The 16,214-nt window shown below is 52.9% G+C and overlaps 1 protein-coding gene across 1 annotated transcript in view; it reads right to left on the bottom strand.

Moving 5' to 3' along the window:
* The window catches only part of HCN3 (hyperpolarization activated cyclic nucleotide gated potassium channel 3), a 34,590-nt gene extending 19,562 nt beyond the window's left edge, over positions 1-15,028 (bottom strand). The window contains exon 1 of the mRNA XM_077463792.1: positions 12,477-15,028. Coding sequence (XP_077319918.1) covers positions 12,477-14,419 — 1,943 coding nt within the window. The 5' untranslated portion in view covers positions 14,420-15,028. The remainder of the gene's footprint in view (positions 1-12,476) is intronic.
* Positions 15,029-16,214: the final 1,186 nt, after the last annotated feature.

Raw genomic sequence — 16,214 nt, 5'->3', positions numbered from 1 at the left:
AAAGTCTTCCCAGAAGAGTGGAGGATAGTCATAGCCACAAAGGGAGTAACTTCATATTAATTTAAAAACCCAAAAAGTAATCGCTGCACTAAACGTAATAAAACTAATTAGGCAGCCAGGCCAGCAAACTATGTATAAGGCACACTATACAAATAAACCATAAGTGCAGCACTCAAACAGGTGAACAGTGCATAAAAACATTCACATAATAGTCCACAATTTCATCCGTGAGGAAAGTTCCACCAGTGAGTTGATAATGTAATATATAATTTCCACCCAACACGTTTCATCAGAATTTACATCATCAGGAGGCACCCTGATGACGTCACTTATGACAAAACACGTTGGCCAGACGCTGGAGGCTTAATGTCAATTGCATGGTCCACGTATCCCTAGGGATTCTGAGAATTGTAGTTTCACATGCCTATATATGTAGAACATCCATGTAAGTGTTTTTAACTAGTTTCAACAAAAGTATATTATCAGATTTACACTATTGGAAGCACCTTTCTGCCTTTTATGTATATACTCCTGGTCTTGATCGAGAGGAGGGCTAAAGTGGATCTGTGAGCTGTCTTATCCCTCGGTAGTGCATGCCAATGGAAACAACAAGCGCTTGCTGACTTCTCTTATGAGGGTCACGGAGTGGTTGGGGGAGCACAAGTGTCTTTTTTTCAAGTGTTTTTGAGTGCTCATGTCGTGATTTTCAGGTGTTTCCATTGAAGTCGATGAAGACGAAAGCAGGCCAATGTGCTTGGAGGTCTCAGACGGCGTTGTATAATACATTTATCCGTGGCTCCTAATGCCCCCTCTCAGTGATACCAGCCCCCTGCGGCATCCTGGGGTATCTTCAGGTCATCGGGAAATGAGTAGCAGCGAGATTCGGGCTTTAGATAAACCCTCCAGTCTTAATGAAGAAGCGGTTAGAAGATTAGCCGGCTGCGTCTTGCAGTGACATGATGACTTTCAATCTCTACACAGGTGGATTATAGTGGTTCATTGATGGAGCTAATTAGAGGGCACAAGAGACAGCGGCAAAGGTCCTCGTTAGGCGGGGGATTTTCTGGGTGACGATGGTGGATGAAGAAGACAAATGGCTCACCTGGGTCTGCCAGTGATGTGCCTCTCTGACTATAGACAGCGGGAGACAATCCATGGATCTGACCATAAACAGTGGGAGACAATCTGTGTATCTGACCATAGACAGCGGGAGACCATCCATGGATCTGACCATAGCCAGAGGGAGACAATCTGTGGATCTGACTATAGACAGCGGGAGACCATCCATGGATCTGCCTATAGACAGCGGGAGACCATCCATGGATCTGACCATAAACAGTGGGAGACAATCTGTGTATCTGACCATAGACAGCGGGAGACCATCCATGGATCTGACCATAGCCAGAGGGAGACAATCTGTGGATCTGACTATAGACAGCAGGAGACCATCCATGGATCTGACCATAAACAGTGGGAGACAATCTGTGTATCTGACCATAGACAGCGGGAGACCATCCATGGATCTGACCATAGCCAGTGGGAGACAATCTGTGGATCTGACTATAGACAGCGGGAGACCATGCAAGGATCTGACTATAGACAGCGGGAGACCATGCAAGGATCTGACTATAGACAGCGGGAGACCATCCATGGATCTGACCATAGCCAGTGGGAGACAATCTGTGTATCTGACCATAGACAGCGGGAGACCATGCAAGGATCTGACTATAGACAGCGGGAGACCATCCATGGATCTGACCATAGCCAGTGGGAGACAATCGGTGGATCTGACTATAGGTACTGTACAGGACGCCGTGGCTGGGTCCTGGAAGGATGCTATATTTCCTCTCTGTTTGGGTTGTGGTCTCTTTAACCACTTCAATACAGGGCACTTAAACACCTTCCTGCCCAGACCAATTTTGAGCTTTCAGCGCTGTCGCACTTTGAATGAAAATTGCGCGGTCATGCTACACTGTACCCAAATGAAATTTTTATCATTTTTTCCCCACAAATAGAGCTTTCTTTTGGTGGTATTTGATCACCTCTGTGGTTTTTATTTTTTGTGCTACAAATAAAAAAATACCGAAAATTTTAAAAAAAAAAATGTTTTTTTTTTGTTTCAGTTTCAAAACTTTGTAAATAAGTAAGTTTTCTCCTTCACGGATGGGCACTGATAAGGCGGCCCTGATGGGCACCAATGAAGTGGCACTGATGAGGTGGCATTGATGGACACTGATAGGCGGCACTGATAGGCGGCACTGATAGGCGACACTGATAGGCGACACGGATAGGCGACACGGATGGGCGACACGGATGGACACTGATAGGTGGCACAAATTGGCACTGATAGCTGGCACGGATTGGCATGGATGGGCGGCACAGATGGGCATGGGTAGGCGGCACAGATGGGCATTGGTAGGCGGCACAGATGGGCATGGGTGGGCACTGATAGGCGGCACAGGTGGGCACTGATAGGTGGCAAAGGTGGGCACTCATTAGCGGCACAGGTGGGCACTCATTAGCGGCACAGGTGGGCACTCATTAGCAACACAGGTGTTATACTGTACTAATGGATGCCAATCAGTGCCAAACAATAATGCATGCCAATCAGTGATGCCCATTGTAGGCACTGATTGCCATCCATTATGGGCACTGATTGGCATCCATTGTGCCTGACTGGCATCCCTGGTGGTCTAGGGAGGATTACCTTTTGCTGGGCATCCCTGGTGGTCTGGTGGCGTCCCTGGTGGTCCAGTGTGGGCATCCTCGGGGGGGCAGTGCTGATAATCGATCAGCACAGACCCCCCCTGTCAGAGGAGCAGCCGATCGGCTCTCCTCTACTCGCGTCTGACAGACGCGAGTGAGGAAAAGCCGATCACCGGCTCTTCCCATTTACACTGTGATCAGCCGTGATTGGACACGGCTGATCATGTGGTAAAGAGACTCTTTACCGAGATCGTAGTTGCCGGGTGTCAGACTGACACCCCGCAACAACGATCGCCGCGATGCGCGCCCCCGGGGGCGCGCAGCGGCTCATAATCCTGATCACGTCATATGACGTCCGTTCAGGATTATGAAACCACTTTGCCGCCGTCTATTTGTAATAGGGCGGGCGGCAAGTGGTTAAGGGAATAAAAATTGATTAACCCACCTGTTAAGGAAGTGTCTTTAAAAAACAAGACAGGAAGTGGTAGATGGGTGTGGAGGAGTGGAGAAGACATGGTGGATGGTGGATGGTGGATGGTGGATGGTGTTTATTTTGGACTGAAGCAACTGAAGTGGACAGCAGTGTCCTGTTTGGAAGGCTCCTGGCAGGGGAAGCTACCTGCCATCAAGATCAAGCTCTGTTTTGATAAGGACAGCTGTTCTGGACTTTGCAAGTCGGTGAGACTACAAACCTTTTTCCTTTTGTTTTTGGCTGCTGTAAAGCTATTTAAGCTAATAAACCCTTTGTTGTATGAAAAGCCTGTGTCCTGCGATCTACCTGGTCCCCTGAACATTACAGTACATAGTATATCGTTACATAGTAAGGTTGAATAAAGACACCAGTCCATCCAGTTCAACCGGAGTGAGTGTGGGTGCGTTTCTACAATTGTCCCTATCCCTGTGCATTGTGTCTTATTAAGATGCTCATCTATGATATTATTATTTTATTTAAGGTACCCATATAGCACTGACAATTTTATGCAGCGCTCCACACATACATCACACACTCACATCGGTCCCTACCCTCAAGGGACACAATCCAAGGTTCCCAACTCACATTCATATACTAGGGCCAATTTTGGACAAAAGCCAATTAACCTACCAGCATAACTTTGGAGTGGAGGGAACAGGAGCACCCCGGAGGAAACCCACACAGGCACAGGGAGAACATGCAAACTCCAGGCAGTTGGTGTTGTGGTTGGAATTCGAACCAGCGGGAGACCATCCATCGATTTGACTATAGACTGCAGGAGACCATGCCTGGATCTGACCATAGACAGCTGGAGACCATCCCTGGATCTGACCATAGACAGCTGGAGACCATCCCTGGATCTGACCATAGACAGCTGGAGACCATCCATGGATCTGACCATAGACAGCTGGAGACCATCCATGGATCTGACCATAGACAGCTGGAGACCATCCATGGATCTGACCATAGACCGCTGGAGACCATCCATGGATCTGACCATAGACAGCTGGAGACCATCCATGGATCTGACCATAGACAGCTGGAGACCATCCATGGATCTGACCATAGACAGCTGGAGACCATCCATGGATCTGACCATAGACAGCTGGAGACCATCCATGGATCTGACCATAGACAGCTGGAGACCATCCATGGATCTGACCATAGACAGCTGGAGACCATCCATGGATCTGACCATAGACAGCTGGAGACCATCCATGGATCTGACCATAGACAGCTGGAGACCATCCATGGATCTGACCATAGACAGCTGGAGACCATCCATGGATCTGACCATAGACAGCTGGAGACCATCCATGGATCTGACCATAGACAGCTGGAGACCATCCATGGATCTGACCATAGACAGCTGGAGACCATCCATGGATCTGACCATAGACAGCTGGAGACCATCCATGGATCTGACCATAGACAGCTGGAGACCATCCATGGATCTGACCATAGACAGCTGGAGACCATCCATGGATCTGACCATAGACAGCTGGAGACCATCCATGGATCTGACCATAGACAGCTGGAGACCATCCATGGATCTGACCATAGACAGCTGGAGACCATCCATGGATCTGAATATAGACAACGGGAGAACATCCATGGATCTGAATATAGACAACGGGAGAAAATCCAAGGATCTCACCATAGAAATCAGGAGACCATCCATGGATCTGACCTTCTACCATGAGGTGGCGGGAAAACTGTTAATCTCTGAGCATTCTGTGGTCCCTTCTGCTCAGCCAATGTTGGGGAATTGCTCATCCAATATGGATCTTCTTGCTTTTATTCCCACATGATGAGGACTAGGAGGGCCTTCTGTCTGTCCGACAAGGCCACTAGGCGGCAAGAACCACAGAGCGGCTCTACAACCTTTGAGAAGATTGTTCCTTACATTGGTGATCGGTGAGAAGAATGTTCCTTACATTGGTGATCGGTGAGAAGAATGTTCCTTACATTGGTGATCAGTGAGAAGAATGTTCCTTACATTGGTGATCAGTGAGAAGAATGTTCCTTACATTGGTGATCAGTGAGAAGAATGTTCCTTACATTGGTGATCAGTGAGAAGAATGTTCCTTACATTGGTGATCAGTGAGAAGAATGTTCCTTACATTGGTGATCAGTGAGAAGAATGTTCCTTACATTGGTGATCAGTGAGAAGAATGTTCCTTACATTGGTGGTCAGTGAGAAGAATGTTCCTTACATTGGTGATCGGTGAGAAGAATGTTCCTTACATTGGTGGTCGGTGAGAAGAATGTTCCTTACATTGGTGATCGGTGAGAAGAATGTTCCTTACATTGGTGATCAGTGGGAAGAATGTTCCTTACATTGGTGATCAGTGAGAAGAATGTTCCTTACATTGGTGATCAGTGAGAAGAATGTTCCTTACATTGGTGGTCAGTGAGAAGAATGTTCCTTACATTGGTGATCAGTGGGAAGAATGTTCCTTACATTGGTGATCAGTGAGAAGAATGTTCCTTACATTGGTGATCAGTGAGAAGAATGTCCCTTACATTGGTGATCAGTGGGAAGAATGTTCCTTACATTTGTGATCAGTGAGAAGAATGTTCCTTACATTGGTGGTCAGTGAGAAGAATGTTCCTTACATTGGTGGTCAGTGGGAATAATGCTCAAAGAACTCCTCGGCTAATTCGGCTGCTCCTTCTCCAAACATATCCAGGGCCGGTCCTGGTCATACTGGATAGGAAGAATCTCCCAGGTGGCCCGGGAACACCCCTCAGTCCCCCAGGAAATACTTAGTGTGTGGCAATGAAAGGGAAACTCAGGCAGCTCCCCCAGGCCAATTCCCTGAGGCCCAGCAGATGGAATCAACCAGAGGGGGGTTGGTGGCTCCAGTATACACAGCAGTGGTGGGGTATGAGGGCAGCCATGGCCAGCAGAAGATGAGGCCACACCGAGGAGGAGAGGGAGAGAAGGAAGGGGAAGGAGATTGCAGAGTCAGTGAGCCTCCCCGGAGAGGAGCAGGAAACAGACGGAGAGGATTAGTCAGCAGAAAACAAATCAACAGATCATCAGTCAGACTCCAATCTTCCCACTGCATCCATCCACCGCGACCACGATGACGTCTGACTAACCCCCTCACTGGCTCATTCCACCCACAACTGATATATCCCACCCGATAGATGATGGAGAGTCTCATCACCTCACACCATCTCCTGTCTCTGGATTAGAGAGATTAAAATGAGGGGATCTCACCATCCCTGTGCTGAGTTCCCGGGTCTGTACGCCCGCTGTGCCCATTATGAGGGGTTCTCACCATCCCTGTGCCGAGTTCCCGGGTCTGTACACCCGCTGTGCCCATTATGAGGGGTTCCCACCATCCCTGTGCTGAGTTCCCGGGTCTGTACGCCCGCTGTGCCCATCATGAGGGGTTCCCACCATCCCTGTGCTGAGTTCCCGGGTCTGTACGCCCGCTGTGCCCATCATGAGGGGTTTTCACCATCCCTGTGCTGAGTTCCCGGGTCTGTACACCCGCTGTGCCCATTATGAGGGGTTCCCACCATCCCTGTGCCGAGTTCCCGGGTCTGTACACCCGCTGTGCCTATTATGAGGGGTTCTCACCATCCCTGTGCTGAGTTCCCGGGTCTGTACACCAGCTGTGCCCATTATGAGGGGTTCCCACCATCCCTGTGCTGAGTTCCCGGGTCTGTACACCAGCTGTGCCCATTATGAGGGATTCCCACCATCCCTGTGCTGAGTTCCCGGGTCTGTACGCCCGCTGTGCCCATTATGAGGGGTTCCCACCATCCCTGTGCTGAGTTCCCGGGTCTGTACGCCCGCTGTGCCCATTATGAGGGGTTCTCACCATCCCTGTGCCGAGTTCCCGGGTCTGTACACCCGCTGTGCCCATTATGAGGGGTTCCCACCATCCCTGTGCTGAGTTCCCGGGTCTGTACGCCCGCTGTGCCCATCATGAGGGGTTCCCACCATCCCTGTGCTGAGTTCCCGGGTCTGTACGCCCGCTGTGCCCATCATGAGGGGTTTTCACCATCCCTGTGCTGAGTTCCCGGGTCTGTACACCCGCTGTGCCCATTATGAGGGGTTCCCACCATCCCTGTGCCGAGTTCCCGGGTCTGTACACCCGCTGTGCCTATTATGAGGGGTTCTCACCATCCCTGTGCTGAGTTCCCGGGTCTGTACACCAGCTGTGCCCATTATGAGGGGTTCCCACCATCCCTGTGCTGAGTTCCCGGGTCTGTACACCAGCTGTGCCCATTATGAGGGATTCCCACCATCCCTGTGCTGAGTTCCCGGGTCTGTACGCCCGCTGTGCCCATTATGAGGGGTTCCCACCATCCCTGTGCTGAGTTCCCGGGTCTGTACGCCCGCTGTGCCCATTATGAGGGGTTCTCACCATCCCTGTGCCGAGTTCCCGGGTCTGTACACCCGCTGTGCCCATTATGAGGGGTTCCCACCATCCCTGTGCTGAGTTCCCGGGTCTGTACGCCCGCTGTGCCCATCATGAGGGGTTCCCACCATCCCTGTGCTGAGTTCCCGGGTCTGTACGCCCGCTGTGCCCATCATGAGGGGTTTTCACCATCCCTGTGCTGAGTTCCCGGGTCTGTACACCCGCTGTGCCCATTATGAGGGGTTCCCACCATCCCTGTGCCGAGTTCCCGGGTCTGTACACCCGCTGTGCCTATTATGAGGGGTTCTCACCATCCCTGTGCTGAGTTCCCGGGTCTGTACACCAGCTGTGCCCATTATGAGGGGTTCCCACCATCCCTGTGCTGAGTTCCCGGGTCTGTACACCAGCTGTGCCCATTATGAGGGATTCCCACCATCCCTGTGCTGAGTTCCCGGGTCTGTACGCCCGCTGTGCCCATTATGAGGGGTTCCCACCATCCCTGTGCTGAGTTCCCGGGTCTGTACGCCCGCTGTGCCCATTATGAGGGGTTCTCACCATCCCTGTGCCGAGTTCCCGGGTCTGTACACCCGCTGTGCCCATTATGAGGGGTTCCCACCATCCCTGTGCTGAGTTCCCGGGTCTGTACGCCCGCTGTGCCCATCATGAGGGGTTCCCACCATCCCTGTGCTGAGTTCCCGGGTCTGTACGCCCGCTGTTCCCATTATGAGGGGTTCTCACCATCCCTGTGCTGAGTTCCCGGGTCTGTACACCCGCTGTGCCCATTATGAGGGGTGCCCACCATCCCTGTGCCGAGTTCCCGGGTCTGTACACCCGCTGTGCCCATTATGAAGGGTTCCCACCATCCCTGGGCTGAGTTCCCGGGTCTGTACACCCGCTGTGCCCATTATGAGGGGTTCCCACCATCCCTGTGCTGAGTTCCCGGGTCTGTACACCCGCTGTGCCCATTATGAGGGGCTCCCACCATCCCTGTGCTGAGTTCCCGGGTCTGTACACCCGCTGTGCCCATTATGAGGGGCTCCCACCATCCCTGTGCTGAGTTCCCGGGTCTGTACACCCGCTGTGCCCATTATGAGAGGTTCCCACCATCCCTGTGCTGAGTTCCCGGGTCTGTACACCCGCTGTGCCCATTATGAGGGGTTCTCACCATTCCTGTGCTGAGTTCCCGGGTCTGTACACCCGCTGTGCCCATTATGAGGGGTTCCCACCATCCCTGTGCCGAGTTCCCGGGTCTGTACGCCCGCTGTGCCCATTATGAGGGGTTCCCACCATCCCTGTGCCGAGTTCCCGGGTCTGTACGCCCGCTGTGCCCATTATGAGGGGTTCTCACCATCCCTGTGCTGAGTTCCCGGGTCTGTACACCCGCTGTGCCCATTATGAGGGGTGCCCACCATCCCTGGGCTGAGTTCCCGGGTCTGTACACCCGCTGTGCCCATTATAAGGGGTGCCCACCATCCCTGTGCCGAGTTCCCGGGTCTGTACACCCGCTGTGCCCATTATAAGGGGTGCCCACCATCCCTGTGCCGAGTTCCCGGGTCTGTACACCCGCTGTGCCCATTATGAGGGGTTCCCACCATCCCTATGCCGAGTTCCCGGGTCTGTACACCCGCTGTGCCCATTATGAGGGGTTCCCACCATCCCTATGCTGAGTTCCCGGGTCTGTACACCCGCTGTGCCCATTATGAGGGGTTCCCACCATCCCTGGGCTGAGTTCCCGGGTCTGTACGCCCGCTGTGCCCATTATGAGGGGTTCCCACCATCCCTGGGCTGAGTTCCCGGGTCTGTACACCCGCTGTGCCCATTATGAGGGGTTCCCACCATCCCTATGCTGAGTTCCCGGGTCTGTACACCCACTGTGCCCATTATGAGGGGTTCCCACCATCCCTGTGCTGAGTTCCCGGGTCTGTACACCCGCTGTGCCCATTATGAGGGGTTCCCACCATCCCTGTGCTAAGTTCCCGGGTCTGTACGCCCGCTGTGCCCATTATGAGGGGTTCCCACCATCCCTATGCCGAGTTCCCGGGTCTGTACACCCGCTGTGCCCATTATGAGGGGTTCTCACCATCCCTGTGCCTTGTTCCCGGGTCTGTACACCCGCTGTGACCATTATGAGGGGTTCCCACCATCCCTGTGCTGAGTTCCCGGGTCTGTACACCCGCTGTGCCCATTATGAGGGGTTCCCACCATCCCTGTGCTGAGTTCCCGGGTCTGTACACCCGCTGTGCCCATTATGAGGGGCTCCCACCATCCCTGTGCTGAGTTCCTGGGTCTGTACACCCACTGTGCCCATTATGAGGGGTTCCCACCATCCCTGTGCCGAGTTCCCGGGTCTGTACACCCGCTGTGCCCATTATGAGGGGTTCCCACCATCCCTGTGCTGAGTTCCTGGGTCTGTACACCCACTGTGCCCATTATGAGGGGTTCCCACCATCCCTGTGCTGAGTTCCCGGGTCTGTACACCCGCTGTGCCCATTATGAGGGGTTCCCACCATCCCTGTGCTGAGTTCCCGGGTCTGTACACCCGCTGTGCCCATTATGAGGGGTTCCCACCATCCCTGTGCTGAGTTCCCGGGTCTGTACACCCGCTGTGCCCATTATGAGGGGCTCCCACCATCCCTGTGCTGAGTTCCTGGGTCTGTACACCCACTGTGCCCATTATGAGGGGTTCCCACCATCCCTGTGCTGAGTTCCCGGGTCTGTACGCCCGCTGTGCCCATTATGAGGGGTTCTCACCATCCCTGTGCTGAGTTCCTGGGTCTGCTGGTTGCCTTTCTGCTTCTGGCTGCAATACTCAGAGCCACTGACCCATAACAAGCATGCAGCCAGTGAAGTGAGGGAGAATTCAGCAAATGCAGACTATCTGTGGGTGGAGACTCATACAGAGTAGCAGGGGGAGATATTGTTCTGAGAGGGAGGGGGGATCTGATGAGTGAAATAATGATACAGCTCATATAAAATGTGTATGACGGCACAACCCCGCCTCCTCTACCTGACCGCCAATCACATCTCACAGTAAGTAAGAGTGATGCCAAACACTGGTATCCATGGTAACACAGACACTTCCCATTTACCAACTGTGACATCACCAGAGCCCAAATATGACACGAATCTCTATAAATGTTGTCAATATAACGTCACTGCTCGCCAAATAAAAGATATATTATACAGGAGTGACATCACCGCTCTCCAGATATAAGATATATTATACAGGAGTGACATCACCGCTCTCCAGATATAAGATATATTATACAGGAGTGACATCACCGCTCTCCAGATATAAGATATATTACCTATAGGACAAACCCCGGTGTAGAGGGAGCAGAGGGCAGACCCCAGTGTGGAGGGAGCAGAGGGCAGACGTCTGTGTGGAGGGAGCAGAGGGCAGACGTCTGTGTGGAGGGAGCTGTAGGCAGACCCGGGTGTAGAGGGAGCAGAAGGCAGACCCTGGTGTGGAGGGAGCAGAGGGCAGACCTCGTGTGGAGGGAGCAGTAGGCAGACCCCAGTGGAGAGGGAGTCGAGAGCAGATTCCGTTCTGGAGGGAGCAGAGGGCAGACCCCGGTGGAGAGGGAGCAGAGGGCAGACCCCGGTGTGGAGGGAGTAGAGAGCAGACCCCGGTGTGGAGGGAGCAGAGGGCAGACCCTGGTGTGGAGGGAGCAGAGGGCAGACCCTGGCGTGGAGGGAGCGGTAGGCAGACCCCGGTGGAGAGGGAGTCGAGAGCAGATCCCGTTGTGGAGGGAGCAGGGGGGTAGACCCGGTGTAGAGGGAGCAGAGGGCAGGCCTCGGTGTGGAGGAAGTAGAGAGCAGACCCCGGTGTGGAGGGAGTAGAGAGCAGACCCCAGTGTGGAGGGAGAGGTAGGCAGACCCCGGTGTGGAGGGAGTAGAGAGCAGACCCCGGTGTAGAGGGAGTAGAGAGAAGACCTCGGTGTGGAGGGAGCAGAGGGCAGACCCCGGTGTGGAGGGAGCAGAGGGAAGACCTCGGTGTAGAGGGAGCAGAGGGTAGACCCCGGTGTGGAGGGAGCGGTAGGCAGACCTTGGGCTCCATGGGCCACATTAGAGGGCTCCATGGGCCACATCAGAGGGGTCTATGGGCCACATCAGAGGGCTCCTCAGGCCGCTCCAGAGGGCTCCACGGGTTGCTTAAGAGAGCTCCAGGGGCCACATCAGGGGGCCCCTCGGGCGGCTCCAGAGGGCTCCTCGGGCCACATCAGAGGGCTCCATGGGCCCCATCAGCGGGCTCCATGGGCCACATCAGAGGGATTTTTGGGCCACATCAGAGGGCTCCTTGGGCCACCGGTTGGGCACCCCTAACCTACAGTCACAGCCGGAAAAAAGAGTCCATCACTCAGTAATAAGATGATATCAAGTGTGTTCTGTACATATATGTGTCCCAGCTGATATGTTTCTCTATGTTGTATGGATGGAGGTTCTCCATTACGGAATGATGGAAGATGACTCCATGTGCTCATTACAGCTCCACATCATGACAGCACCTACACCGGGGTCCTGGAAGACAAGTGTCAGATAATGTATGGAATCACATGTATGAGCTGAGGAACCAGCGGACTGAGGACATATATGAACTGGGGTCCTATAACCAGGGACATCATATAACATATGGTGACTGAGGACATATATGAACTGGGGTCCTATAACCAGGGACATCATATAACATATGGTGACTGAGGACATATATGAACTGGGGCCCTATAACCAGGGGCTTCATATAACACATTGTGACTGATGACATATATGGGGTCCTATAACCAGGGACATCATATAACACATGGTGACTGATGACATATACAAGCTGAGAAGGTGACATTTGCTAACGCAGACCTTCTATATTTAGGGGCCCTCAGAATTTAAGCCTGGAAGGGACACCACCTGTCAGCACTCACCTGAAGTCACTGTAGGGGTGGATGATCCAGGAGCCGGCAGATTTAACCCTTTGCTGTTCAATTTCCACCGCCTTGTGACTCCCGAACATTCGCAGAGAGAACTTGTTGACGGCCGGCTGCAGGAGGGCCCCAAACTGTCGCTGCATGAAGGTGCTTGACTCTTCCGACTCGATCTGCTCTGGGGCCTCAGACTTGGGAACCAGGTTGCTCACCCCAGGCGTTGATGACTGACTGAGGCCCGAACCTGGAGATTGGCTTTCGGCAAGGCCTGGCGTTTGGTTGAGTCCTGAAGATGTCTGGCTGAGGCCTGTGACTGAGGGCTGGCGGGGCCCAGAAGCTGGAGTTTGGCTGGACCCAGGAACATTGGGCTGACAAGGGCCTGGTTGCTGACCATTTGCTGAGGTCTGAGTTTGGTTAGGCCCCGTAGCCGACTGGTTGGGTGAGGCAGCAGCTGTCTGACTGGGAGAAGGGGAAGCAGATTGGTTGGATCCAGGAAGTGAAGGTTGGTTTGGTGATGGGGCAGAGGTTTGGTTGGGGGAAGGAGAAACCTTTTGGCTTGATCCTTTAGCAAAACTTTGACTGGAACCATGTGCAGAAGTTTGGTCAAGTACTGTAGAAACTCCCGGAGCAGGAGATGGGTTGGGTGAATGGGCAGAAGTCTGATTGGGTCCAGAAAAACATGGCTGGTTGGAGGCCAGGGCAGAAGTTTGGTTGGGTCCAGAAAAAGATTGCTGGTTGGAGGCCAGGGCAGAAGTTTGGTTGGGTCCCATAAAAGAAGGCTGGTTGGAGGCCAGGGCAAAAGTTTGGTTGGTCCCTGTAGAAGGAAGTTGGCTTTGTTTAGGTATAGAAGGCTGATGAGAAGCAGGAGTCGGGGAAGGAGACTGGCAAGGACTTGGACTATAGGACTGGGTAGGTCCTGCCATTGTGGTTGGTACAGGAGGCTGACCAGGTCCAAAGTTAGGATGCTGAGCTGTTCCAGGGACAGGAGGCTGAGTGGGTCTTAATGGAGGAGGCTGCTGTATTCCAGAAACAGGCTTGATAAAGGCTGACGTATGGTTGGGTCTGGGAATTGCAGTCTGTTTTGGAATTGGTATGGGTGCTCCACCAGAGATCTGTGACTGTTCGGTGGTACTAATTGGAGGCTGCGTGGGATTCGTGGGCAGAGGCTGAAAGGTACCTTGTGCAGGAGACTGTGCGGGTCCAAAGGCTGAAGGCTGAGGGCTGGGCCCCGAAGGTGTGTGTCCCAGAGAGGCAGTCCCTGCAGGTTGCACAGGTCCAGTGATCATTGCCTGTATGGGTCTGATGGAATTGGACTGTAAGGGTCCTGGGGTAAAGGGTGACACTGGTTCCAGGGTTGGAGGCTGCATGGGTCTTGTAGCAGGTCCCGGGACAGAAGGCGGTAAGAGCGGTCTGGCAGAAGATTGCATTACTCCTGGGGGACGAGGCTGCACAGGTGCGGTGGAAGGAAGCAGGGTAGCCGTAGGAACTGGAGACATTCTAGATGGAGTCTTACTATACAACAGGGCACCAGCCTGCTGACTGGGTTCAGGAAAAGGAGTCTGGCATGTTCCCGGGACAGAAGTTTGGTTTGTTCTTGGGCTCACATGGCTATCGGAAGGAGCAGGGGCAGTTGTAGCCTGTCCTGAACCTGAAAAGGGCTGGGGGGCAGCAGGGGAGGGGGTGTTCAGTTCTGCGAGCGGAGGCCCGATGACAGGTGTTTTCTGGCCATGTCCGTCACTGAAAGGACCCGGAATGAAGGTCGAAGGGTACTGACTGACTCCAGGAGTGGGAATCTTCTGCCCGAGCCCAGAGGAAGGAGGATGCTGAGCAGGTCCTGGGCTCTGGATGCTGGGCACTGCTGTCACCTCTTCTCTGGCCATGCTGGCTTCTCCATCCACCATCATATGGCTGGCCTGGGAGTGTTGCCCATTCCTAGCTTCCATGTTGTTCAGTCAGAAGTCCTCCTTGGGGTCCCCATATTCCGATCAGTGCGAGGGCTCCGGCCTGCCTCCCTGCACAGCCCGGCTCTGCCCTCCACACTGAAGAACACCAAATAAGCTCATTATCTCCATGACATCCTGGAGCGGGAGAGCGGAGTGAGCCTGAGCACACACCCAGGTGAGGTGACTGGAGGGAGGAGAGTCGGAGACTGAGGCTAGGTAGGCAACAGAAAGAGGTCTCATGAAAGGAAGGAGGGAGGGTGCAGGGAGGACGAGTGATGACAGGGAGGGAGGAGAGAGAGGAAGGAGGCAAGGATAACGGGAGGTAGAGATGCTACCAGACACACGCAGGAGGATGCTGGAGCTGGGAGGATGGGGAACGGGAGGAAGAGGCAACCACAATGCCAAATGGATGGGAGGGGAGCAGGATAGAAAAATGGGAGAGATGGGAGAAGAGCCGGATATAAAAGACGGGAGGAGAGCAGGATAGAAGAATAAGAGAGATGGGAGGAGAGCAGGATAGAAGAATAAGAGAGATGGGAGAAGAGCCGGATATAAAAGACGGGAGGAGAGCAGGATAGAAGAATAAGAGAGATGGGAGAAGAGCGGGATAATGGACGGGAGGGGAGCAGGATATAAGAATAAGAGAGATGGGAGGAGAGCCGGATATAATAGACGGGAGGAGAGCAGGATAGAAGAATAGGAGAAGAGCGGGATAATGGACGGGAGGGGAGAAGGATAGAAGAATAGGAGAGATGGGAGAAGAGCGGGATAATGGACGGGAGGAGAGCAGGATAGAAGAATAGGAGAGATGGGAGAAAAGTGACTAATATCAGGGTAAAGAGGATTCAGGTGACCCCAGTGAGGTAATACTGGGGTACAGAGGAGTTAGGCGACCCCAGTGAATAAATATAAGGGTACAGAAGGGGTTAGGTGACCCTAGTGAAATAATACTGGGGTGCAGAGGAGCCAGGTGATCCCGGTGAGGTAATATCAGGGTACAGAGGAGTGATCCCCTGTGAGTAAATATTGGGATACAGAAGGGTCTAGTCATCCCAATGAGGTAATATCGGGGTACAGAGAAGTCATGTGACCTTAGTAAGATAATATAGATGTACAGAGAAGTCAGATGTACCCCCCCACCCATGAGGTATGATGAGTAAAGGGGAGTCAGGTGACCCCAATGAGGTAAAATGAGGGTGAAAATTAGTTGATTGAGCCCCAGTGAGCTAAAATTATAGTATAGCGGAGTCAGGTGACTGCCTGTAAGGTAACACTGGGGTACAGTGAAGTCAGGGGCCCCCAGTGTAGTAATATCAGGGTGCAGAGGAGTCAGATTGCTCCAGAAAGGTAATATAGAGCGTACAAAGGAGGTAATATTAGGGTACAGGGGAGTCAGGTGACCCCAGTGAGATAATACAGGGGTACAGTGAAGTTAGGGGACCCCAGTATAGTAATATTAGGGTACAGAGGAGACAGGGGCCCCCAATGTAGTAATATTAGGGTACAGTGATGTTAGGGGCCCCCAGTGTAGTAATATTAGAGTACAGGTAAGTCAGGGGCCCCCAGTGTAGTAATATTAGGGTACAGTGAAGTTAGGGGACCCCAGTGTAGTAATATTAGGGTACAGAGGAGTCAGCCCCCCCAGTGTAGTAATATTAGGGTACAGAGGATTCAGGCCTCCCAGTGTAGAAAATAGAAGGAATATACAGTAGGTCTTCTGAAATCTGGGATAAAAAAATAAATAAAAAATATACAAAACAAATCCGAATCTATGAAACAAGTACTGAAAACGAAT

This window comes from Lithobates pipiens, unplaced genomic scaffold, assembly GCF_037356315.1.
Source record: "Lithobates pipiens isolate NorthernLeopardFrog02 unplaced genomic scaffold, aLitPip1_a1.2 Scaffold_30, whole genome shotgun sequence".
Classification (NCBI taxonomy): Eukaryota; Metazoa; Chordata; class Amphibia; order Anura; family Ranidae; genus Lithobates; species Lithobates pipiens.
This window is presented reverse-complemented; position numbering and strand designations above follow the sequence as displayed.